Source organism: Cololabis saira, chromosome 4, assembly GCF_033807715.1.
Source record: "Cololabis saira isolate AMF1-May2022 chromosome 4, fColSai1.1, whole genome shotgun sequence".
NCBI lineage: Eukaryota > Metazoa > Chordata > Actinopteri > Beloniformes > Belonidae > Cololabis > Cololabis saira.
Window position 1 is genome coordinate 52134817 of NC_084590.1, and position 27031 is coordinate 52161847.

Consider the following 27031-nt stretch of genomic DNA (forward strand, 5'->3'; position numbering starts at 1 on the left):
CACACACAGGTATCATTTTAGTTTTATTAGTTTTAGTCACGTTCATTCCCCATTTAGTCGTGTCAAGTTTCAGTCGACTAAAAGTCTGACCATTTTAGTCTTATTTTAGTCGACGAAAACTGATGGCATTTTAGTCTTGGATGGATGTATGGATGGATTGATGGACGTTCCCAAAACCCCCAAACTCTACAATCATGGAATTGATTAACTGGTCTCTCAGCACAATTGACCAAATTTTTGCGACCAGAAGTCAGGGACAATGGATTCCTGGAAACATTGGAAACCGTTGTGTTTGGTGATTCTGTCTGTCGAGGACGTTGAAGATGCTTCATAATTGGATTTATGATAGCAGGATTTCTGCTGATAGGAGGAGGGAGATTCCTGGTCTACCGACAAATGCGTAAGTGGTCGACAGCTGTTCTGGCTCTTTCAGAGCTGCTGGACGTGGCTGAAGGATCAAGCACGGTGATCAACACTCAGACTTTAACGCTGGGGGAGCAGAGCCGTAAGCTGGATGCGATTCTTGAACAGAATCTCAGGGTGGCGGCGTCTTTGAGCTCATTGGCAAGATGGAGAAGTTGGAAGTTCGGCTTGGCGGGAATTGATCACAAATTCATCTGATTGGAGTCTGTCTGTTTTCAATATAATTGTTGATTCTATAATCTGGCCTTGACAGGGCGGTTTTTGGCCGATCTGGTCACAATCTCCCTGGTGGAATGTAAACAAGGTGACTCTGCCCCCACTAGCCCTCCCCTCTCAGGAACATCTGTGGACCTGTTTTCAGAACTGTACCGATCCGTCTGATAACATCCAGGACATTGGCTGAGGAAGCTCTGAGCGAAGTTCACGGACTCATCACTACACACACTTACTGATAACCACCTCCCTCAACTCAACGCCTTCCTACCTGAAACCCCGACCCGTAACCCGTAACGTCTCTGTTCTGTCTGCCGTTTGTCCTGCAGACGTGGACGAGTGTGCGAGTCCCGGGGCCTGCCAGGCCAACCAGGTCTGCGTCAACGCCGTTGGCTCCTTCAAGTGCGAGTGTCTGCCCGGCTACCGGAGCTCCGGCCTGGGGAGACAGTGCAGCGGTGAGTGGGTCGCCTGGGGATCCGGGTGTGAGGAGGGTTTCTGGGGGTCCAGGATCCTCCGGAATCCTCCGGGATCCTCCAGGATCCTCCAGGAACCTCCAGGAACCTCCGGGATCCTCCAGGATCCTCCAGGATCCTCCAGGAACCTCCAGGAACCTCCGGGATCCTCCGGGATCCTCCAGGATCCTCCGGGATCCTCCAGGATCCTCCAGGAACCTCCAGGAACCTCCGGGATCCTCCAGGATCCTCCAGGAACCTCCGGGATCCTCCGGGAACCTCCAGGATCCTCCGGGATCCTCCAGGATCCTCCAGGAACCTCCGGGATCCTCCAGGATCCTCCAGGAACCCTATCCCTGTGTTTGTTTCAGACATCAACGAGTGTCTGGAGGGAACCTTCTGCTTCTCCAGGGGAGAGTGCCTGAACACTCCTGGATCCTACACCTGCGTGTGTTCGCAGGGGTTCACGCTGAGCCAGAACCGGACGGCCTGCCTCGGTGAGTCTGGAGTTTACGCTAATTTGACATTGGACAGTCAGCGGGTACCGGGCCCGTTGCTACGGGATACGAACGGAGTTTGACTCGCAGACGGACATTTCTGGTTCTGGGCTGTCGGGACCTCGTGACTGCTCTATGCAGATGATCCTGTCGAGTTGCTGCAGGAACCTGGGGAGTGGTCGCCAGGGATGAGAGCATCAGGACCTTTACACCTTTCTAGAGCCCGCTGATACCAGTTGATACCAGTTAATACCGGCTGATTCTGGCTGATACCAGCTGATACCGTTTCATTTTATAAACATGTGTTGGGTCCCAAATCAACATCACATGAACAAGGAAAGACACAGAGACTGTTAGAATGATTTTTAAGGCCTTCTGCAGAAGGGAAGCAAAGTCGGAGCTTGCAGAGCAACATGGCTCTCTCGGATGCTCTCGACAAATGCTCCTCCTTTGCATCAGCTTTTATTGAGACACTTTGACACCATATTAGGAACAGTGAATGTTCAATGGAAGGAAACAGATGGAGAAACATATGGAGGTAACAGACATCGAGGTTAGAAGGTCACACATGTGACTTTTCAGTTAAAGAGGCTTGGTATGAAGAAACAAACAGACATCGTTAGCTTAAAGTATTTAAAAGCAACGGGTCACAAAGGTCAAATGCCTTCCTGACTAAAAACAGGAACTTCAGCGCGGTCTTTAACAGATGCTCCAGGCTAACAATGAGACAGTTGTGGGACAGTCGACCCCCCTGACAGAACTCAGGAAGGGCTGCCCTGTCATCTGTTAACATGTGATAGTTTCATGAGGACTAACTAGTTCAGAAGTTTGATTAACTTCACACTTCCCTCCTCTTGTTCTTATGAAACTTCACAGAATGAAAAGGGTAATGAACACACACAACAGTACCAGGACAGTGATGAACGGAATCATAATTTCAGTCATTATGTCAGTCCAGTGGCCTGAGGTCAGCCAAGACCAAAAGTGGTACCTGCTGAGCATCTGTCTTCTGACACGACTTTGGCCAACTGACGTAATTCAGCTATAGCTGTGGTAACGTTCAGCATCACATTCATCAGGGATGAACATGCAGCAGTGTTCCTAAATTACAACAGCGATGTAAGTAAAGAGTTTGAGGAACATTTCCTAACATGTCAGCATGACTCATTAGTGGAAAAGTTTCTTCCATCTGTCGGACTCCTCCCCAGCTTGTTGTTGCCAGTCAGTTTGGGCTAGTCATCTTCTTCAGGCCCGTGACTGGTGAGTAGGCGTCAGATGAGTTCTTCAGCGGACAAGGGTTTTGATACCGTCCGACTTCCGGCCTACTCAAGGTCTGGAAAGTTTCCTACTAGCTTTCACTGTGACTGGTGAACCCACGTAGATCGTTCAGCAGCCTTTACTACTGTCGGTGTCCTGATCTGGACAGCAAAAGGGCCGTCCTGAGGGGGTGATGACCTTTCACCACTCGAATCAGGATCTGGGTCAACCAGTTTCAGCGGTTCCTGCTTAGGAAAGAGAGAGAAGAAACCAGCAGCTCACAGGAACTTTGAACATTTTTCCAGCAAACAATTTGCTCATCCTCATCGAGAGTGGATCTCTTCGGCTTAGCTTTAGCTGAGCTGAGCCTTAGCTTTAACAGTGCCATTAGTTCCTTCCACTAGGCCTTCTCCTACAAAAACATTTTAAAGGGTATTTAGTTTAGTCCTGGTGATGTACCATACCCTGCCTCCCTCCTGATGAGCCATGGAACTCCCATGGCTCAACTTAGCCACCAGGGGGAACAAATCCCTTGGGAGCACTAGTTTGCTTCGCACCACACAGAGGCCTTCTGAAGTTACAGTAGCACCATCATTTAGCCAAATGTCTTTCTGTCTTTGCGGAGCATTATTTCACAAGGCTAACCCTTATCCCCCCCCCCCTCCCCCGTCATCGTCACCTTAGATTAGAAGGGGGCAAAACCTGTTAAATTCTGTCTCCTACCTTGATCAAAGACTACAGAATTTTCTTTTCTCAACCCAAGTTATGGTTTTATTAAAGTAACTACACACAAAACTGTCCGTGCAGCAACTCTCCTGCAACGTAAAACCGTAGTAGTAGCAGTTCCTAGTGAACCTATGTACTGTATGTATATATAAACAATAATTTATTGTCACAAAACGTCGGACTGAAGGGAGTATTCCATCAAATAATGCCTTATCAACTGCTGTTGAGCTCTATTGTAGCAAGTTCAAAAGGAATGCCAGAATGATGCCGGAAAATCCGTCTCCAGATGAATCATATAGTCTTCAGGAGATTCTTAATCTTTTGTTTGGATGCTGCAATGCAAGTGCATGCACCTCTACGGAGACACAATAATGTGATTATTTAATTTTAATTGCAAATATACCAAGCCAATTGCAAACTGGCCGGTATACTGAAATGGATCTGCAAGATCATTAGCAGCTTTTACCCTTTCACCTATTTATTTATTTATTTATTTATTCTTAGCCTTCTTTATCCCTCTTCCTGTTTACTCCTCTTTCTCATTCAAATTAATCAGAATGTAGAAGTAATAAAAGTCTTAAAAAACAAATGAAACAAATTTTGGGATAAATTCCGATGCGTAAACTACACATAGACAAAAACTCACTGAACATTAAACACAAACTTCAGATCATCTATATGTGGGTTTGTGTGTCAGTGCATATGTGTAAATTATTTCTCCTCAAACTACACTAACCAAACTCAATTGGTGCATTTCAGATGAACTCCCAACCTAAATGGTGGCGGCACTGATCACAAATGTACACACTCTCAGTGTGAATAGGCTGGTGTGCACTCAGAGTTCTTCTTTTCTAAAAAGATTGTTCAACGGGTTCGTTTCTCCTCCATACAACCCTTTCTGTGTAAAATGTCACTGACATGCAATTGGCAGTAGGTTCATAAACACGCCCTTCTACTGTATTTAAAAATACAACGGGACAAAACCCAACCTGATGAAGCTGTCAATCATCAGTACGTAATTTTACAACAGACAAAATAAAGAAAAACGATTGACATGTTTCACGCTTGTATAAAAGTCAAATCCAACCTTACACATCTCATCAAACACAATTGCAAGAATCACATTCCCATATGATCCGGGTCAAATACAGTATTGCAAAAGTAATCTGCAACCATTCGAATGGTGAATTAACCCAATTTGAAAATTTTACGATTCTATGCCTCCATTCAGGGCTTAGAATGATAGAAAAAGACCACATTACTCCATTTCTATAATTTTTCAAGAGGGGAGCTTCTCACTTCACCTCTGAAACTCCCGTTTCCCAGCAGACAAAAAGTCTCCCTGCAGACACAGATCCTGCAGCCCCTCGTAAAACGCAGCACCCAGACAGGAGCAGGCTTTCACACACACATACTGCTGTAGCCGTTTACACACACACACACACACACACACACACACACACACACACACACACACACACACACACACACACACACAGCTGCAGCTGTCACACACAGACCATGACCTTTGCCCTGCTGCAGCTCCGCAGCAGCAGCCTTTTTCTCCACCCTCCAATCTCTCATCAAAACCATATCTCTTTTAACATTCTTTTACAGGTTCGCAACTTTCTTGTTTTTTCTTTTAGTCTTAACTTAATTGATTTTCTAATCATTTACGTTTCGTATATTATCCTGAACATTTTGTCTCCATTTTTCTTCACCTAAGTTTTAGGGACGTCTTCCATACCAAGCATCTTTTAGAAATTATTTAGGCATAAGTTTCAGCTTAACCACGCGTCTGCTATTTTAGCCAGTTATTTTGCTTTCTTAAGTTTCTCTTTTTTGACAGTTTGGTTTTAGCCTGATCTTTTAGTGAACAATTTAAATTTTGCTTCACAATTGTGGAAACCTCAACATTGAACATAGACAGTTTCCCGTCATAAACATTACACAAGACAAACAGTAGACAAAAACCATTAAAAAACATTCCTAAGAAACCTCTTCTCACTATCCTGTACTTTTAAAGTCATCCCCGACCTTAAAACTGGTCCCAGACCGAGTGGGATGTTGGCCTTTGCACTAGCCCCAGGCAATAGTGTCTTTTAAAAGTCCCCGACCTAAAAAATGGTCCCAGACCTCGGCCAACACCTTTTTTCACTAACCCCAGGTTAATATACACAGAATGTCACTCGTATTTTACACAAAAATACATCAATACCCTAAGTATTTGTAAGAAGAGGTCTCTCACCAGTCTCTCAGTGCGTTTCCTGGCTCGGGGACCTGTCACTGGACTTCTGGACCAGCGCAGGATCAACTTGGCCCCGTTCCTGAAATCGGAACGGCTGTCGACAGTTTTAGAAGGCCTGTTGGATCTTACGGCGCTCCAACGTCACAGCTTGAGGTCCCGGGTTTCGGCACCAAATGTTGCGTCCCAAATCAACATAACATAAACAAGGAAAGACACAGAGGCTGTTAGAATCATTCCATTCCATTTCCGGCTCTCAGCGAAGGCGGACGCTTTCTCTGCTCCTCTCCCTTATCCTTATCTCTGCCCTGCTACTGCTTTTGTCCTGTCTCATCTCCAGAGTCTCTTCTTTTCACTCCTCCGAAAACTCCACAACCATGGAATTGATTAACTGGTCTCTCAGCACAATTGACCAAATTTTTGCAACAAGAAGACAGGGGGTAAGGGAGCCCTCCTGCCCTGACGGGACATTCTTTGCCGGATATTCGATGGACGCGTATAAGGCGTGGAAGCCGTTATGTCTAGCAATTTTGTCAGTCGAGGATGCTGAAGATGCCTACATATTTGGATTTATGATCGCAGGATTTCTCCTGATCATCTCCTTGATTGGAGGAGGCGGTCTCCTGATGTATCGACAAATGCGTAAGTCGTCGGCGGCCTCTTTCAGCCACTTAGAAAGGCTGCCGGACGTGGCAGAAGGATCAAGCAAAGCGATCAGTGCTCTGACTTTTACGCTGGTGGAGCAGGCCCGCAAGCTAGATGTTATTCTCGAGCAGAATCGCAGGCTGGCGGGGGGCTTTGAGCTCATAAACAAGATGGATAACAACATGGAGAAGCTGAGAGCTCAGCTTGGTCGGAATTGATTGATTGATCACTATTTCGTCTGATTGAAGTCGCTGAGAATGATCAGAGACTGGAAAGGCAGACGGGAAATTACTGGGCTGCCTGTTCTCAAAACAACCGCTGATTTACGAATTTGACCTCGAGAGAGCGGCTTGGCACGACCGCTCCTGCTCACAATCTCCTGGAGGAATGCAAACAAGATAACTCTGTCTCCTAGCCCTTCCCTCCCCAAAACACCTGAAGATCCGCCCCCAGAACTGTACGGCCGCCCGAAACATCAAGGACGCTTGGCTCTTTTTCTGGGTGAAAGGTCTTGGACTTATCGCGCCACAGACTCTCACACACACACTGACACACACACTCACCCCCCCTCTCCTCGTCCAACCGCCTTCCTGGCCCCCCCCTCTTATCAGCAGCCCCTCCTGACACAGTCTCCGGGTTGGAGCGCCAGCTGGCAATGGCCGCGGCCCTCACTTGGAGGACCTGTGCCCCCCCCCCCCGACCTGCCCATATCGTAAACCCATAAGCATGATGTTGTATTGTTGTGTGTATGTTGCTTTTCTGTGCTGAGGTGTTTTTTTGCACCTTGACACTAGGTATAAAATACACAGTGTGAAGATGCCTTTTTTCTCCCTCCTCCCCCCCATCCCAGTGTTACCCCTTCCTCTAAAAATGGCGTCCGTATTAATGGTGCCATCGGTGTAAACCGGAGTCAAGTTCTCTCGTCTGATTATGTCTGACCTGGCAATAAAGCTTTTCTGATTCTGATTCTGATTCTGAATGATTTTTAAGGCCTTCTGCAGAAGGGAAGCAAAGTCGGAGCTTGCAGAGCAACATGGCTCTCTCGGATGCTCTCGACGAATGCTTGCTGGCTCCTCCTTTGCATCAGCTTTTATTGAGACACTTTGACACCATATTAGGAACAGTGAATGGACAATGGGAGGAAACAGATGGAGAAACATATGGAGGTAACAGACATCGAGGTTAGAAGGTCACACATGTGACTTTTCAGTTAAAGAGGCTTGGTATGAAGAAACAAACAGACATCTTTAGCTTAAAGTCTTGAAAAGCAACGGGTCACATAGGTCAAATGTCTTCTTGACTAAAAACAGGAACTTCATGGGGGTCTTTAACAGATGGTCCAGGCTAACAGTGAGACAGTTGTGGGACAGTCGACCCCCCTGACAGAACTCAGGAAGGGCTGCCCTGTCATCTGTTAACATGTGATAGTTTCATGACGACTAACTAGTTCAGAAGTTTGATTAACTTCACACATACTCCTATTTCCCGTTTGTTGCTCTGACAGCCAGAACCGTATGGAAGTCGGCAGATGGAGGTGTCAGGTTTACGACCAGACATTCATACATTTCCTTTCAGGGATTTACAAAGTTATTTTTTATTGAATCTGAATTGAGTGTTGACTTTTTGACTATTTGACTTTTAAACTTGTAGACTTGTTGATGTGTTGAAATGTTGATGTGTTGACGTGCTAACGTGCTAATGCCTTTACGTCTTTACGTGTTGACTTGTTGACTTGTTGACGTGTTGCGTGTTAACGTCTTTACGTGCTGACGTGTTGACGTGTTGACCTGCGTCCTCCGCCTGCAGATGTGGACGAGTGTTCGAGTCCCGGCGTGTGTTCCGACGGTCGCTGCCTGAACACCGACGGTTCCTTCCAGTGTGAGTGTGAGAGCGGCTTCAGCACCAGCCCCGAGCGGACGGCCTGCCTGGGTAGGTAGCACCTACGGACCGCTAACCGCACCTACGGACCGCTAACCGCACCTACGGACCGCTAACCGCACTTGTGACGGTGTCCGGAGTCTCCACTAACGCCGTCTCCACTAACGTCGTCTCGTCACTGTTTCTAGACGTTGACGAGTGCGTCGCCTCCAGCGGTTCGGTCTGCGGCTCCCAGCGGTGCGAGAACACGATCGGTTCCTACCGCTGCCTCGCCGCCTGCGAGCCGGGGTTCCAGGCGACGCCCGGCGGCGGTTGCGTGGGTGAGTTTCGTTGTTCTACTAGTTCCTGGATCCATGAACCCCCAGTAACATGTTCGTGGTCCCTCAGACGTGGACGAGTGTTCGACGCTGCCCGGCGTCTGTGGAGCGGCTCGCTGCCAGAACACGAGGGGAAGCTTCCTCTGTAAATGTGACCGCACCGGAGAAATCTTTGAGTCCAGGACCAGAACCTGCATCAGCACCGCTCCACCAAGTAAATACACTCATCCATCCATCCATCCATCCATCGTCCATCCATCCATCATCCATCATCCATCATCCATCATCCATCCATCCATCCATCATCCATCCGACTTTATTTGATGGTGCAGTGAAAGACATGTAGGAAGTGGGGGCAACATATGCCACGACTGCAATCAAACCCACGTCGTTGTTCAGGGGTTTACATAAGTTACTGCTCAACCCGTTGAGCTATACGGGCGCTAGCGCTCATTTGTGACGCAAACTTGGAGGAAAAAAATCCACTCTCAAAATGGCAGGTAAAAAATGCACGGCCAAACGAAAATATGAAGATAAACACGGGGCGTTTTTAACAGAGTGGGAGAGTTTAATGTATATACAGTAATATAAATCAAATATTAATATTTAAGCAATACATCACGACAGGCCGTGGTATACGCTCATTATTTCACAGCTGAGCGGCCAAGTGATTATTGCTTTTATAAAACGGTTACCAATAATGTAAATATGAAAGAGGAATACACAATCTATTTTATGTTTTTAATTCATCAGAAATACATATTTTCCAGTAAAAATATCCCCACTGTGGAAAAGAATAGTCCATCTCTCCAAATGTAGCTCTGCATGTCGTCTTTTCCTCGTTTGGTTTTTCAGAGACAGGCACTCATGCCTAATTAGTTTTTAACGAAAATAAAAAAATAAACTTTAACACCAGCTACTTTTTGCTACCTGCTGTAACCGTCATAAATCTGTACCAGTTGGTTGTTGTCATGGATACGTTGTTGCTTCCCTGACGTGGAATGATCTGCTGTGATGAGACTTTAGAATAGAAGCCGTGGTATAAGCTCATTATACCACAGTTAACAACCAATCAGATCATTATACCACAGTTAACAACCAATCAGATCATTATACCACAGTTAACAACCAATCAGATCATTATAGCATATATATATATATATATATATATATATATATATATATATATATATATATATATATATATATATATATATATATATATATATATATATATAGTGTGGCTCTGAATGGTTGGCCGCCCCTGGATTAGATTATTAATCCAGATTCTTTTTGCTTTTCCAGGAACAGACTCAGGACCCGGAGACCGCCGCGTCTCCTCTTCCTCCGGTTCTTCCTCTTTTCCTTCTTCTTCCGGCTCTTCTTCTTCTTTTCCCTCTTCTTCCGGCTCTTCTCCCTCTTCTTCCGGCTCTTCTCCCTCTTCTTCTGGCTCTTCTTCCGGCTCTTCTTCTGGCTCTTCTTCCGGCTCTTCCTCCTCTTTTCCCTCTTCTTCTGGCTCTTCTTCTGGCTCTTCTTCTTCCGGCTCTTCCTCCTCCTCCCGCCCCGCCCACGCCGGCTCTTCCCCCCCGGCGTTGCCCCCCCCACCACCCGGCCCCGCCCTGCCGGCCCCCCGCCCCGGGGACCTGGGGGACCTGGGGGACCTGGGGGACCTGGGGGACCTGGGGGACCTGGGGGACCTGGGGGACCTGGGGGACCTGAGGGACCTGAGGGACTGCTACTACGACCTGGACGGCGGCTCCTGCAGCCTGCTGGCCTCCAACACCAGCCAGCAGGAGTGCTGCTGCACGCTGGGCGAGGGCTGGGGGCGGGGCTGCCGGTACCACGCCTGCCCCGCCCTGGACTCAGGTGAGTGGCCCGCCCGACAGGAAGGGGGCGGAGCCTGTGAGGGGGGGCGGAGCCTGGGGGTGGGGGGGGGGGAGAACCATGATGATAGAACACCAGGGGGGGGGGGGTAATAATGTCTTTACTACCTTACACCGTAGGTCGTGAAAAAAGTCGAAATGTCGAGAAAAAAAGTCAAAAAAATGTACGAAAGAACGTACGAAAAAACGTACTTTCGTACGTTTTTTCGTACGTTCTTTCGTACGTTTTTTCATGTGTTTTTTCGAAAAATCGTACGAAAAAACGTACGAAAAAACGTACGAAAAAACGTATGAAAAAACGTATGAAAAAACGTACAAAAAAACGTATGAAAAAACGCACGAAAAAACGTACGAAAAAACGTACGAAAAAAACGTACGAAAAAAACGTATGAAAAAACGTACGAAAAAACATATGAAAAAACACACGAAAAAACGCATAACAAAACGTACGTACGTACGTACGTTTTTTCGTACGTTTTCTCGTGCGTTTTTTCGTACGTTTTTTCGTTCGTTTTTTCGAAAAAAACATACAAAAAAACGTACGAAAAAACGTACGAAAAAAAACGTAGGAAAAAAAACGTAGGAAAAAAAACGTACGAAAAAACGTACGAAAAAACGTACGAAAAAACGCACGAGAAAACGTACGAAAAAACGTACGTACGTACGTTTTGTTATGCGTTTTTTCGAAACGTACGCGGGCACCATGCAGCCGGGGTTTGACCTGCGGGGTTTGTGTTGCAGCCGAGTTCCTGGCTCTGTGTCCCAGCGGGAGAGGATACGTGACGGACGGACCGGAGGCCTTTAGTTACAGAGGTATGGATGATGGATGGATGATGGATGGATGGAGGGATGGATGGATGGATGAAGGAAGGATGTAATCCCTCTCTTCTCCAGACGTGGACGAGTGCAAGCGTTTCCAGCCTCAAGTTTGTAAAAACGGCGTCTGCGTCAACAACATTCCTGGATATTCCTGCTACTGCTCCAGCGGCTACGTGTACGCTAGCGCCCAGCTGGAGTGTGTTGGTACTGCACTACACACACACACACACACACACACACACACACACACACACACACACACACACACACACGTTAGCGTAGAACGTTAACGACTAGCGTAACGGATCAGAACGTTAACGACTAGCGTAATGGATCAGAACGTTGACGACTAGCGTAACGGATCAGAACGTTAACGACTAGCGTAACGGATCAGAACGTTGACGACTAGCGTAACGGATCAGAACGTTGACGACTAGCGTAACGGATCAGAACGTTAACGACTAGCGTAACGGATCAGAACGTTAACGACTAGCGTAATGGATCAGAACGTTAACGACTAGCGTAACGGATCAGAACGTTAACGACTAGCGTAACGGATCAGAACGTTGACGACTAGCGTAACGGATCAGAACGTTAACGACTAGCGTAACGGATCAGAACGTTGACGACTAGCGTAACGGATCAGAACGTTAACGACTAGCGTAACGGATCAGAACGTTAACGACTAGCGTAACGGATCAGAACGTTGACGACTAGCGTAACGGATCAGAACGTTAACGACTAGCGTAACGGATCAGAACGTTAAAGACTAGCGTAACGGATCTGGTCTCCGATGTTTCCGTGTGTTTTCCAGATCACGACGAGTGCGAGGAGGAGAGTTGTGTCGGGGGGACCTGCATCAACACGCTGGGCTCGTATCACTGCAGCTGTCCGCCGCCGCTGGTCCTGGACGACACGCAGAGGAACTGCATCAACGCCTCCTACCTCGCCTTCGGTCAGACATGAACATTTAACCCAAACATTTGCTCTGCTGTCATTTAGTGCAACTTGGAAAGAACCCAATCGTTCCGATCAACAGGTAACTGCAATGATGGTTGGTACAAAATCAGTGCCTATGAAAGGTAGTCAATAATTGCCCCTCAAAGGTCTTATGATGGATGGAAATGTTACTGAAATGTTTAAAAACATCGTTCCTCAAAGAAATATTGGAAGGAATTTGAATATTTCTCCTTCTACGGAGCAAAATATCACCAAACCGTTCCAGGCCTCTGGATGGATTCACCAAAGCCACTTCCAACTTTACTGAGAAGAAAGAATGTTATGTTGTCCAGCGAATCTGGGAATCAGTGGAAACACACTGTCCTAACTGAGGAGTACCACAAGGCTCTTACCGGGGACCTCTGCTTCTCTTCAGTTTGAAAGGCAGATAGTTCTGTAAGGTTTGATTCTGGGCATCTGGACTTCCTTTTCTTCTGTTTATGAAGATGTTTTACCTTCTATCCAGAAGATATCGTTAGTTCTGACCTCCTGCAGAGGTTAACCACATACAACTGACAATGAGATTTACTGGATGACTGAGAGGCTACAACAGCGTTAGCATGGGAGCTATTGTCCTGGAGGCCGCCGGGGCTTGTTGTATCTCCACCAGTGCCGTGGAGCCGTCATCCGCTGGGAGGTGGAGCATCATCCGCTGGGAGGTGGAGCATCATCCGCTGGGAGGTGGAGCATCATCCGCTGGGAGGTGGAGCATCATCCGCTGGGAGGTGGAGCATCATCCGCTGGGAGGTGGAGCATCATCCGCTGGGAGGTGGAGCATCATCCGCTGGGAGGTGGAGCATTATCCGCTGGGAGGTGGAGCATCATCCGCTGGGAGGTGGAGCATCATCAGATGGCTCGCTACCGCTCTTTAGATCCTTTTCCCACTTCTGAGCCAAAGCTGGAAACTGCCCTGCTCCACCTCCTCCACCTTCTTTAACACCCCTTTTCCACCAAACCGGTTCCAGTGCTGGTTCTGGTTCACAACTCGTTCAACTTGCCAACCAGCTGAGAACCAGTTTGTTTTTCCACAGCTCGGGTGCTAAGGGGAGCCACGTCGTTACGTCACTGCAAACGTCAGTTACATCGCTGCGTTTGCGTGAAAGTTGCAGCAACAACCAGGTATCTGCTCTAACAGGACTTGTCCACGTAGCTTATCCGTGGACACATCTCTAAAAGACAGGTTGTCTCCTCCTCCCATGATGCTTTGCTGCATCCAGATTCATTCTTATTTGAAAATGTCTCCGTCTCCCATTCTTGCTGTTGCCGTTGGTCTGAATAACTCCGTCCCCTCCGCTGACGTAATCGGTTCTTTCCTCTGGACCAGTAAAGAGTTGGTGCTACCTTGGAACCGTTTCTTCTGGCCCGGAACCAGTTCTTTGTCAGCAGAAACCGGTTCCAAACTGAGCACTTGCCCAGAACCAGAACCAGCCCTGGAACCCGTTTGGTGGAAAAGTGCTATAAGAGGCTTCATTTGGACCCAGTTATTCCAAAAGTCTTTAGGAATCTTTGCATGTACTGTGATATGTCAACCTTCCCAGCAAGTCCTCTTTCTTTGCTACCGTTGCCATTGGATCTCCTCCCTCTTATTCTACAACCAGTTCTTCCTTTATTCCTCCATGTGTATAAAGTTATATCATCTGCATAAAAGAATATCAGAATAGTTCAGCTTACAATTGTCCTGAAGTAAATTTAAGGTGCAGTGATGTTCCTGATGGAGGAAGTGGGTGGTGCTGGTTCTTCAGAGCCTCGTGATCGATGGAGGAGCCTCTTCGTTGTCGTTTAATACAGTGAGAAGGGCCTATTGTATCTGTAGGAATTGTTATTCGGCTTTCTTCTGACGAAATTAGGGTCTTTTTGCCCCTAAACGTGCCCCAAAAGTCACCAAATTTTGCACCAAGCCAATGGTTTGCATTAATGGGCGTGGCAAAATGGCTCAACAGCGCCCCCTAGAAAACTTTGTGCCTCAAGCCCCAGAATACGGTTTGACGTACATGCACGAAAATCGCTACACACCTGTATCATGTCACAACTTAAAGAGAAGTCTCTTGGCGACATGGCCCAAACCCAACAGGAAGTCTGCCATTTTGAATTTATCGTGTAATTTTGGCGAAATTTATGCCATTCCTTCGGCAGTTAATACGGCCGAACCGTAACGTGCACCCAGGTGTGTTATACATCAAAATGTGCGTCTCCATCCTCTGACACCACGCATTACTTTTCTCTTTCAAAAGTGTTACCGTGGCGATGCTAGACGCCAAAAAGCGCACCCCCCCTTCTTCTGATTGGTCCATATTTGATAGTTCTCCAAAAGTCACCAAATTTTGCACCAAGCCAGGCCTGGTGATAAATTTGATTCATGGTTTGCATTAATGGGCGTGGCCTAACGGCTCAACAGCGCCCCCTAGAAAACTTTTCTCTGCAATAACTTTTGAATGGTTTGACATAGAGAGTCGTGGGTGGTGTCATCGTACTCGGTTTTGAGTCCTTGACCTTAATTGGTGAAACTTAGCCCCGCCCCTTCTTCTGATTGGTCGATATTTGATAGTTCCTATTTTCTGCCATAACTTTTGAATGGTTTGACATACAGAGTCATGGTGGTGTCATCGGACTTAGTTTTGAGTCCTTGACCTTAATTGGTGCAAATTGCATGCACGAGGATCCGGTCATTGCTGCTTGCAGATTTAATTTGTGTTATCTGTGCTCCGCAGATGAAAACCTGTCGGTGTGCTGGCAGCACGTCAACGCCGACCGGCTGTGCCAGAGTCCTCTGCTCGGCCCCCAGCTCACCTTCATCGACTGCTGCTGCCTGTTCGGCCAGGGCTGGGGCATGAGCTGCGCCCTCTGCCCCCCCACTGACTCCGGTAACTGACCTCTGCCCCCCCACCGACTCCGGTAACTGACCTCTGCTCCCCCACCGACACCGGTAACTACCCCTGCTCCCCCACCGACCTCTGCTCCCCCACCGACCTCTGCCCCCCCACCGACCTCTGCCCCCCCACCGACTCTGGTAACTGACCTCTGCCCCCCCACCGACCTCTGCCCCCCCACCGACCCGGTAACTGACCCCACACCAGCACAATGACATATGGGCGCCCCCATGTGGGCGGAGGTGGCATTGCTGTACAACACACACTCATCATATCAAGAATTACTTCTATTTAAAGGGGACTAGGGCTGTAACGATACACTAATCTCACGATAACGATACGATATTATAGCAGTATTTTTTTAACAACCTTGAATGAGGAACATATGACTGGAAAAAATTGTATTTTATTTGAAAGACACAAAATACAAAACAATACTGTGTGTTTTTTTTATTGTGCACTTCGAGAAAAAAGTCGAAATGTCGAGAAAAAAGTTGAAACCTCGAGATTAAAGTTGAAATACAATTTAGAGAAAATTTTTTACTTCAACGTTAATCTCGACATTTCGACTTTTTTCTCAAAGTGGATAATGAAAAAAAATATCTTTATTATATTAAAAATATTATTTGTATTTTCTCCTGCCTGGTACTAATACTCTTCCTTTGAACATTTTTATAACACGTGAAAAAAATCTTTCCCCCGAATTTCAGCTGGGTTTGAGGTTTAAACGTGGTGTTTATTGCTGGGTTTGTCTGCCGTGTCTCTGCAGAGGACTACGCCAACCTGTGCAGCTCGTACCCTCTGCTCCAGGAAGGTTTTCCGGACTCCTCCGGACCCGAGGCCGGAGCGAGACCAGGACCAGGACCAGGACCGGGACCAGGACCAGGACCGGGACCAGGACGGGGAGGTGCGACAGTCACAGGCAGAACATTTCTTTACTTGTCGGTGATTTTAAATCTGAACCAAAGTTCCTGGTCCTCCCAGCTCCTCCCTACGGCCCGGACCTCTTCCCTCCAGCCGTCGCCCCCGACAGAGATTTCAGTCGTCCCGACTACGACGATTACTCGCCAGACTGGGGCAGCAGGGCGGGTTTCAGAGGGCGGACGCCCGCCTCCTTCAGCCCAGACTACAGGTGAGGACTCACCTGCCCGTCTACGTCGACCTCTGTTTTCTGTTTGGCTGAATTCTTGGGGGCATTGTTGAAAATATTTTTGAACATTTCAAGACATTATCAACCTTTTATTTTCTGGTGAAATGCATTCCCAATGCCCAGCAAGTCCTCTTCCTTTGCTTCCGTTACCGTTGGATCTCCTCCATCTTATCCTTCAACCAGTTCTTCCCTCTTCTTCCTTTATTCCTACATGTGTATAAAGTTGTATTATCTGCATGAAAGTATATCAGAATAGTTCGAGCTTACTATTGTCTTGAAGTAAATGTAAGGTGCAGTGGTGTTACTGATGGAGGATGTGGGTGGTGCTGGTTCTTCAGAGCAGAGGAGATGCTGCCAGCAGCTGCTTTTTGTGTTGTTATCGCAACGTTATAATCCTTTTTTTATTTTGTAATCTACATTTTAGTCTGGTTTTTATTTGTTAGGTCTAAATCAACATTACATGAATTCATAACGAGGAAAGACAACAGAGACTGGCTTGGAATGGGTTTTTAACACACTTCTGCAGAAGGGGGGAGCACGGCAACAGGGCAGAGCCCCTGACAGCAAATGCTTCCCAAATGCTTCCCCTCTGCATGATGCTTTTATTAAGAAACTTGACAGGGAATGACCATATAAGGACAGTGGACAGTGAACAGTAGACAATGGGTGGAAGTGATAACGTGCGATTGATTCCTGACATACAGTAGACGGATCTCACCAGAACAGTCCAAACCCTGAGTAGATCAGGAAGTGGCTGCTGTGACATCTGTTAACAAAGCATGTGACAGTTTCACAAGGACAAAAACAAGTTTAAAGGTTGATTAACCTCACAATTCCCTCCTGTTTGTCCTTTTGAAACTTCAACTAATATCCGTCCATTAGGCTTAGAATAGTAGCCTCATATTAAGGTCAAACATTTAAGAAATAGCAAGGGGAGCTTATAACACACTTAATGCAAGCTTGTTAACGAGTAATTATATGTCAAGGAAGAGGCGAAAACCCCAGGCTATACGGGGCAAAATTCCTCTCCAACCCTCCTAGTGAGTGATCACTCATAGCCAAGACACATACAAGCTTAAAATATTTCACAGTAAACAAAATGAAACACTCCAGTGTCATCATAAACATCCTTGTCATCAGTTAGAGGTTATTGGAGTTGTCGGTAATAGACTTCAGAAGAGGTCAGCCAGGACCAAAAAGTGGTGCCTGCTGAGCGTCTGTCTTCTTACACGACTTTGGCCAACTGACGTAATTCGGCCATAGCTTTGGTAACATTAGCTTCAGCACCAGTTTCATCAGGGATGAACGCTGTAAGTAAAGAGTTTGAGGAACAACTCATTAGTGGAAAAGTTTCCTCCATCTCTCTGACTCCTCTCCAGTCTGTTGTCATCTTCTTCAGGCCCGTGGCTGGTGAGTAGGCATCAGGTGAGTTCTTCAGCGGACAAGGGTTTTGATACCGTCCGACTTCCGGTCTACTCAGGGCGGGAACGTTTCCCACTAGCCTGCACTGTGACTGGTGGACCCACGTAGATTGTTCAGCAACCTTTACTGCTGTCGGTGTTGCGATCTGGACAACAAAGGGGCCGTCCTAAAGGAGTGATGACCATGTTTTTCGTCTCACCACTCCAATCAGGATCTGGTCACCTGGTTTCAGCAGTTCCTGCTTAGGAGAGAGAAGAGAAAGCAGCAGCTCACAAGAACTTTGAACATCTGTTCAGCAAACAGTTCACTCATCCACATTGAGAGTGGTTCTCTACGGCTTTCTCTTGCCATGGTTCTCCTTCCAATAGAGGGAGCTGGAACGGGCGACCATGCACTACCCCAAAGGGTGTGACAAAAAATGTTAAAGTAGGTATTTGAATACTTAGTATTTTGTGTACTATACCCTGCCTCCCTCCTGGTGAGACATGGGACTTCCCATGGCTCAATTCAGCCACCAGGGGTAACAGGTTTTTTTTGGAAGTACTGGTTTGTTTCGCAGCATAAAGGCCTTCTGAAGTTACAGTAGCACCTTCATTTGGCCAAACGTCTTTTTCCTGGAAGGGTCAGGGCTGCCAGAGTCCTGACTTCTCCCCAGATAAGTGGATCTCCCACTTCTTGATCTTTGCCTCTGGCTTAATGATTCTCTAAGGTCGGTTATCTTTATGTCCCCCAGATCCCCCCGCCGTCACCTTAGATTATCTAATTATTAAACTATTATAGATTTAGATTATTAAAGTAACAACACACAAACAACACACAACAACATAACGGTCCAGTGACAAAACGGTTAATCACATAACGGTCCTCGCCGTTCATGCTAGGTGGCCTCACACACAAAACTGTCCGTGCAGCAACTCTCCTGCAACGTAAAACAGTAGTATAACTTAGTAGTCTCAGGTGCCCTTCCTGGCTCGGGGAACCCGTCACCGGGCCTCGGATCGGTGCAGGACCATGGTCTCGTCGCTGAAATCGGAACGGCTGTCTGAACCCATGTCGCCCCGACGCCACAGACGTTGGATCCCGGGTTTCGGCACCAGAAACTCCATCCCAGTTACTGTCGTAGTGTCCTTGGGCAAGACACCTTACCCACCTTGCCCCGTGTGAATGTGTATGAATGTTGGTGGTGGTCGGAGGGGCCGTTTGGCGCGGAATGGCAGCCACGCTTCTGTCAGTCTGCCCCAGGGCAGCTGTGGCTACAAACATAGTTCACCACCACCAGTGAGGATGTGTATGAATGAATAATGGTCTAAGTGTAGCACTTTGAGATTCATTGAATGGAAAGTGCGTTACAAGTTAAATGCATTATTATTATTATTATTAAAGCATGTGACAGTTTAAGATAAGATAAGATAAGATAAGATAAGATAATCCTTTATTTTCTCCCTCAGGGGGGAAACTGTTTCATAAGGACGAAACAAGTTCAAAGGTTGATTAACCTCACATATTCCTCTACGATATTGCATTATGTATTTAATTATCGTTATCGTCACATGACCAGCATTTTCGTTGTGTCCCATCTCGTTTTCCTCAGGTGATAAAGGTTCGTTGACGACGATATTTAGTCATAACTTTATTTATGTGTGTGTCTCCGTCAGTGCTGGTTTCTACCCTGGGGGAGACTACGGTTCCCCCGACGGCTCCAGGTCTCCGTCCTTCCGTCTCCCCCCGGACCCCCGGTCCGAGCTGGGCTTCGACTCCCGGCCGCTGCCGCCCTCCCGGGCCGCCCGGCCCCCCCTGAGCCTGGCCCCCCTGCCCAGGTCTCCCTACGGGGACGCGGGGGACGAGGAGGAGGAGGAGGACGAGGGGACGTGGAGGGCGGGTCCACCCTTCCCTCCCTTCACCAGAGGAGGAGGAGGAGGAGGAGGAGGAGGAGGAGGAGGAGGAGGAGGAGGAGCGCCGAGGCGGCTCTACGAGAGTGAGTCCTGCTGCGCCGCCGTAAAAACTTAAATGTTGATTTTCTTTTCTTTTTTTAAACTTTATCTTCCAATTTTCAGACATAATAGAAAAACAACAACGAAAACAGGTGTACGGGACTGTCTCAGAAAATTAGAATATTGTGATAAAGTCCTTTATTTTCTGTAATGCAAAAATGTCATCCATTCTGGATTCATTACAAATCAACTGAAATATTACAAGCCTTTTATTATTTTAATATTGCTGATCATGAATTACAGTTTAAGAAAACTCAAATATCCTATCAAAAAAAATTAGAATATTCTGGGAATCTTAATCTTAAACTGTAAGCCATAATCAGCAATATTAAAATAATAAAAGGCTTGTAATATTTCAGTTGATTTGTAATGAATCCAGAATGTATTTGTTTTTTTAATTGCATTTCAGAAATTAAAGAACTTTATCACAATATTCTAATTCTGAGACAGTCCTGTACATTCTTACATAATAACAAGACACGTTTCAATAAGCTTACTTATAAAACACCCATATTTACTTTAATAACTGTTATATACAGTGATATAATACTCAAAACAAATCAAAGCAAACAAAAGAAAACAAAACAAACGTCCAGCATTTAGTTGTTACTATGTATGTATGCAATAATAGAAGTAATTATAATGTATAGTATTACATTATCATTACTTTACTATAATACTACAATATAATAGAGAACAATAGACAGAAATGATATGACAATATACTTGAATAACTATATAAGAGTAGATATGCTAAATACACACTGGTTCATATATTTACCTGCAATTATATACATAAAAATTACTATAAATCTATATATCGACATATATACATATATATATATATATATATATATATATATATATATATATATATATATATATATATATATATATATATATATATATATATATATAACTATAAATCAATATATATTAATAGATTAATAGAGATAACGTACAAGACAATACAATAAAACAGGGACACACACACACACACTACTGTCTTATATAATAATACCATTTTGTCCATTTTGCTAAGTTCATCTCTGTTTTAAGTCGTAGGCTGAAGGTAATCTGTTCCATTGATCGTATTTCTTCTACAATGTCCAACCATCGGCTCAGTCCAGGTGACTCCATCTTTCTTAGCCGCAAGAGATAGAATTTTAAAAATGTATATGTCCTCTTTATTTATTCCATCCTCTGGTATCAGTCCTGAGTAAATAACTCTTTAGGAATCCTATCCCAAAATGCCTGTATTTTCTTACATCCTGAAAATGTAATAGAAAAACTAATTACATTTTTCCAACCAAATTCCCTCCATGTTTTGGAGCTGGTTTAGGTGTCGGGTCTTCTTCATGGATTATCCCCCTCTAACAACTCTATGTTTCATTCTTTTGCCCATTTAGCTTTTATGTACATTGTATTTTTTCCTGTTGCTTCAGTAAACCTCGATACAGTCTGGAGACAATTCTTAAAGGAGTTGGTTATAATCACCCGTCAACACCTCGATCATTCCCTCCACTGAGATTTCCTCCTTCATTTCTGTGTTGTGTTTTTTTTTTTTTTTAAATTCTCTTTTTATTTAGAACAGCAGTATTCCATCTTACACATTTATGCATTCAATCTTTAAACTTAAATGAGTCTGTCCCTACTGTCCTCCAGGCATTTTCTATGAACAGTAATTGGAAACACTAACAGAAATATAAAAAAAAAAAATAAAATAAAAATAAAATAAAATAAAAATAAAAACCAGGGAGCGCACCCATGTTTACAGTCATTATATCACATAAAAAAATAGTCCACATGAAATCAGAAGTGATTGGTTTCACATACTCAGTCCATTTGGACCAGATTTTATAAAAGTTTTCTTTCTCAACCTTGAAGGAGGAAGATCTTCTCCATAACATAGATCTCGTAGATGATCCCGATCCAGTCATAAGATAGTGGGGGGTTCCACTTTTAACCATTTCCTTGTAACACATTTCTTACTGGCTGCCAACAGTTTAGTCAGCAGTTTTTTGTTTTTTCCATTCCACGTTTCGAACCTTATGTCTCACAAAAATAACGTTACACAATTCAAAGGCATGGTTACATTAAATATATTTTCCACATGCATCTGTATCTCCTTCCAAAAAGGTCTTATAACTTGGCAGTCCCAAAAAATATGGAAGTGGTTTATATTTAGCTCCCTGAGACCCACATAGTCTCCAACAGGCATCCCCGCTGCCCCGATATCTTTTCTGAATGGGTGTGATAAAAAAATCTCGTAATGCTTTTCCAGCAGAACTCCCTCCAAGTATTTGACCCAGTGTATCATGTTTTTTATCCGTTTAACTAACTAAGCTGTTTTTTCCAGACTCCCACGCCAGCCTGAGCACCGCCGAGGATTGTGGGATACTGCACGGCTGCGAGAACGGCAGGTGCATCCGCGTCTCGGAGGGCTACACCTGCGACTGTTACCAGGGATACGAGCTGGACATGACGTCCATGACCTGCACAGGTACGAGACATGACGTCCATGACCTGCACAGGTACGAGACATGACGTCCATGACCTGCACAGGTACGAGCTGGACATGACGTCCATGACCTGCACAGGTACGAGACATGGCGTCCATGACCTGCACAGGTACGAGCTGGACATGACGTCCATGACCTGCACAGGTACGAGACATGGCGTCCATGACCTGCACAGGTACGAGCTGGACATGACGTCCATGACCTGCACAGGTACGAGACATGACGTCCATGACCTGCACAGGTACGAGACATGACGTCCATGACCTGCACAGGTACGAGCTGGACATGACGTCCATGACCTGCACAGGTACGAGACATGGCGTCCATGACCTGCACAGGTACGAGCTGGACATGACGTCCATGACCTGCACAGGTACGAGACATGACGACCATGACCTGCACAGGTACGAGACATGACGTCCATGACCTGCACAGGTACGAGACATGACGTCCATGACCTGCACAGGTACGAGACATGACGTCCATGACCTGCACAGGTACGAGACATGACGTCCATGACCTGCACAGGTACGAGACATGACGTCCATGACCTGCACAGGTACGAGACATGACGTGCATGACCTGCACAGGTACGAGCTGGACATGACGTCCATGACCTGCACAGGTACGAGACATGACGTCCATGACCTGCACAGGTACGAGACATGACGTCCATGACCTGCACAGGTACGAGACATGACGTCCATGACCTGCACAGGTACGAGCTGGACATGACGTCCATGACCTGCACAGGTACGAGACATGACGACCATGACCTGCACAGGTACGAGCTGGACATGACGTCCATGACCTGCACAGGTACGAGACATGACGTCCATGACCTGCACAGGTACGAGACATGACGACCATGACCTGCACAGGTACGAGACATGACGACCATGACCTGCACAGGTACGAGCTGGACATGACGTCCATGACCTGCACAGGTACGAGACATGACGTCCATGACCTGCACAGGTACGAGACATGACGACCATGACCTGCACAGGTACGAGACATGACGTCCATGACCTGCACAGATACGAGACATGACGTCCATGACCTGCACAGGTACGAGACATGACGTCCATGACCTGCACAGGTACGAGACATGACGTCCATGACCTGCACAGGTACGAGCTGGACATGACGTCCATGACCTGCACAGGTACGAGACATGACGTCCATGACCTGCACAGGTACGAGACATGACGACCATGACCTGCACAGGTACGAGACATGACGTCCATGACCTGCACAGATACGAGACATGACGTCCATGACCTGCACAGGTACGAGACATGACGTCCATGACCTGCACAGGTACGAGACATGACGTCCATGACCTGCACAGGTACGAGCTGGACATGACGTCCATGACCTGCACAGGTACGAGACATGACGTCCATGACCTGCACAGGTACGAGACATGACGTCCATGACCTGCACAGGTACGAGCTGGACATGACGTATATGCAGGTGCGGCTTATAGTCCAGAAAATACGGTATATATATTTTTTTTAAACTCTTGGGGGCCCCCTAGTGGTCACGGGCCCTAAGCAGCCTCTTAGCTCGCCTATGCTCTGGGCGTTTCTGATGACGATGGTTGGTTTCATTCATTCATTCATTCATTCATTCATTCATCCCTTCATTCATTCATTCATTCATTCATTCATTCATTCATTCATTCATTCATTCATTCATTCATGCATTCATTCATTCATTCATTCATTCATTCATCCCTTCATTCATTCATTCATTCATTCATTCATCCCTTCATCGTTGCAGACGTGAACGAGTGCGACGACGGCGTCAGCGTGGACTTTCCCTGCATCAACGCCCGCTGCGTCAACACCGACGGCTCCTTCCGCTGCATCTGCAGGAGAGGATACGTCATGTCCCGCCGGCCCAACCACTGCGTGGCGGCGTAGCCGGACCGGACCGGACCGGACCAGACCGGACCGGACCGGAACAGGAGCTTCCATCACATCCGGCCACAGCTGAGACCTCCGCAGGTGCAGATCACCTGGACTGAAATGTTTGATTGCACTAACCTGAGCAGAGCTAGACCGGGTCAGACCGGGTCAGACCGGGTCAGCAGGTCCAGGTCAGACCGGGTCAGACCGGGTCAGACCGGGTCAGACCGGGTCAGACCGGGTCAGACCGGGTCCAGGCCGCAGCTCCGCCCCCAAACATGGACAATATTTACAAAAACGGATATTTCCCCCTCTATGTTTTTAAAAGTCCCATAATTTCCAGGAACCTGCATGAATATCTGTTAAGGTGCTATGAGCAGCCAAACCTGCAGGGGGCAGTGATCAGTGAGTCCAGAACCACACGGCCATACGCAGTTCTGTCTACAGGAAAACCTTAAGGAGCTTTAACCTTTTAAGGAGCCAAATTACCTAGAATACGCCGAGCTCAGCTCAGCTAGGGCCGTTAGCTACGATGGCGGCTAGCCGTCGCCCATTAGCTACGATGACGGCTAGCCGTCGCCCATTAGCTACGATGACAGCTAGCCATCGCCCGTTAGCTATGGATGACGGCTAGCCATCGCCCGTTAGCTACGATGGCGGCTAGCCATCGCCCGTAGCCACCCGTCAATCAAATGTGGCTAAACACGCACCTGAATGCTTGTTTTATATGATTTTACCTGATGAGGTTCATAAATAACCCCGTACACTCGTCATGTCGTCATGTCGTCATGGATGTGGATCCAACGATGGAGACCAGAAATGTTTCTGTTCCAGAATGTAAATATTTTATTTCTGCTGTAAAGTTGAACATTTTAACCTGCAGATCTGGACCCTAGTGGTCTCTACCTGGACCCTAGTGGTCTGTAGAGGAACTGCAGGTTTTTCTACTTCTGCATTGGTTACAATTAACAGGAAGTAGAAAGAACCTGCCGTGTCCGGTCTGAACCGGTCTGGTTCGGTCTGAACCGGTCTGAACCGGTCTGAACGGGTCTGGACCGGTCTGAACGGGTCTGGACCGGTCTGAACCGGTCTGGACCGGTCTGAAACCGGTCTGAAACCGGTCTGAAATGGTCTGGACCGGTCTCTGAGCTCAGATCAGCCGTTAAACTCCACCTGAGAACTTTCATCACTTTCATTCAGACGATTCTCTGACACGAGACAAGTTATGATCTCTGGACAAAATAAGCCATAGCTAAAGCTTAAAAACAAAAACAAAACGTTTTGCTGATCTTTCTAAGACCAGAACATATTACAATAATTTTAAATTAATAAAACACAGCAGGAAAATAAAGTTGGACTAAAGTAGCATCAACATAAACAACTCCGTTAAGTTTTAGAACATCCCGATTTTTATAATTCTTAAAAAAAAGCTTCATGTCAGTAGTTTAGGATTAGTTTAGGTTAGGATTAGTCCCTGGTAAAGGTTAGGATTAGTCCCCTCTGGTATCTGGTATTGTCTGTCGTCTATGCTTTGATGTCAGAGCACAATGCGCCATTAAAATGCGTAAACACTGGATTGGGGTGTTCTAAACCTTTTGAGTGTATTATAGTTATTAATGGCTCAAACAACTATATCATACGAAAATATGAATATTCTTCGGTGACTACTCTGCCGTGGGTTGGCGTAAAAGCCACTGTAAACAACAAAGAGCTAATGCTAATGTATAACCTTTAACTAAAATGAAACAGCCAATATATTGTTTGATTTGTTTTATTTTTCAATACAGCAAATGTGCTTTATTAGCAAGGTCTTAGCTTAGCAAGTTTTCTATCGCTGTTAGCGCACTAGCTAACAAACAAGCTTTGCTTTGTTAGCAAAAAATATTAAAATGTTTTCCACGCAGCTGTAGCCAAAATAACACTTTTGACTTGTCAGTTATTTTATTTTATTTTTTTATTGCTGAAACAGTTTGCTAGCAGCTAGCTTGCAGCTCAGCGTAAAAAAATGAGCTAATTTGCGTACAGCTAAAGCAAGTTAAACGCAGACACAACGATTGTAAACAAATAAACATTTAAAATGATGACTTCTGTCAAATCTTTTCAGTTTTAAATTAGCACCGCACTGCTAATTGTTAGCTGGTGAACGCTTGAAGCGGCGAGCTCGTCTGAGTGCTGAAGAGTTTAAAATAATTACAGAAACCAACAAAAATCACCTCTTTGTTTTTAAATACTGTCGGTATTATATATATATATATATATATATATATATATATATATATATATATATATATATATATATATATATATATATATATATATATATATATATATATATATATTACACACTTCTCTTACGTCATTATGATCATATTTATGAGGCTAAACCCCCCAGTCAGACTCCATTAGATTGAGTTGGCTCTTTTTTCAATTAAATACAAATGTTGACCAAAAACTGTCAGATATTCATCCAATCAACTAGAAAGATTCTCTTCAGTGAACCTGCAGTTATATATATTTGAATATAATATTATTATAATATTATTATATTCCCAATAATTTCCTTCATGTTTGCAAAGCTTGTGTTTAAATTTACATTAAATATAAGACAAATAATCCTTCTAACTATTTTGTGTCTTCAGTTTCTGTGTTTTTATGAGTTACTGACAAACCTAGAATAATTTATAACAGATTAATCCTCACGTGGACCCGACTGTTCCAGCCTGTAACATTTTGACGTTGTTGTTTCACATTTCTGGTGCGGTTGTGATAAACTATAACGAGCACCAGACCTCGCACCTGAGTTTGTAAA

The 27031-nt window shown here is 45.7% G+C and overlaps 1 protein-coding gene across 1 annotated transcript in view; it reads left to right on the forward strand.

The window, feature by feature from the left end:
• The window catches only part of LOC133442611 (latent-transforming growth factor beta-binding protein 4-like), a 69982-nt gene extending 43519 nt beyond the window's left edge, over positions 1-26463 (forward strand). Inside the window, 16 exon segments of the mRNA XM_061720618.1 lie at positions 966-1091; positions 1460-1585; positions 8265-8387; positions 8525-8656; positions 8724-8867; positions 9959-10519; positions 11278-11349; positions 11431-11559; positions 12170-12310; positions 15063-15215; positions 15991-16128; positions 16206-16353; positions 19449-19768; positions 22144-22287; positions 24095-24413; positions 24480-26463. Of these exon segments, the coding sequence (XP_061576602.1) occupies positions 966-1091; positions 1460-1585; positions 8265-8387; positions 8525-8656; positions 8724-8867; positions 9959-10519; positions 11278-11349; positions 11431-11559; positions 12170-12310; positions 15063-15215; positions 15991-16128; positions 16206-16353; positions 19449-19768; positions 22144-22287; positions 24095-24413; positions 24480-24558 (2855 nt within the window). The 3' untranslated portion in view covers positions 24559-26463.
• The last annotated feature ends 568 nt before the right edge of the window (positions 26464-27031 follow it).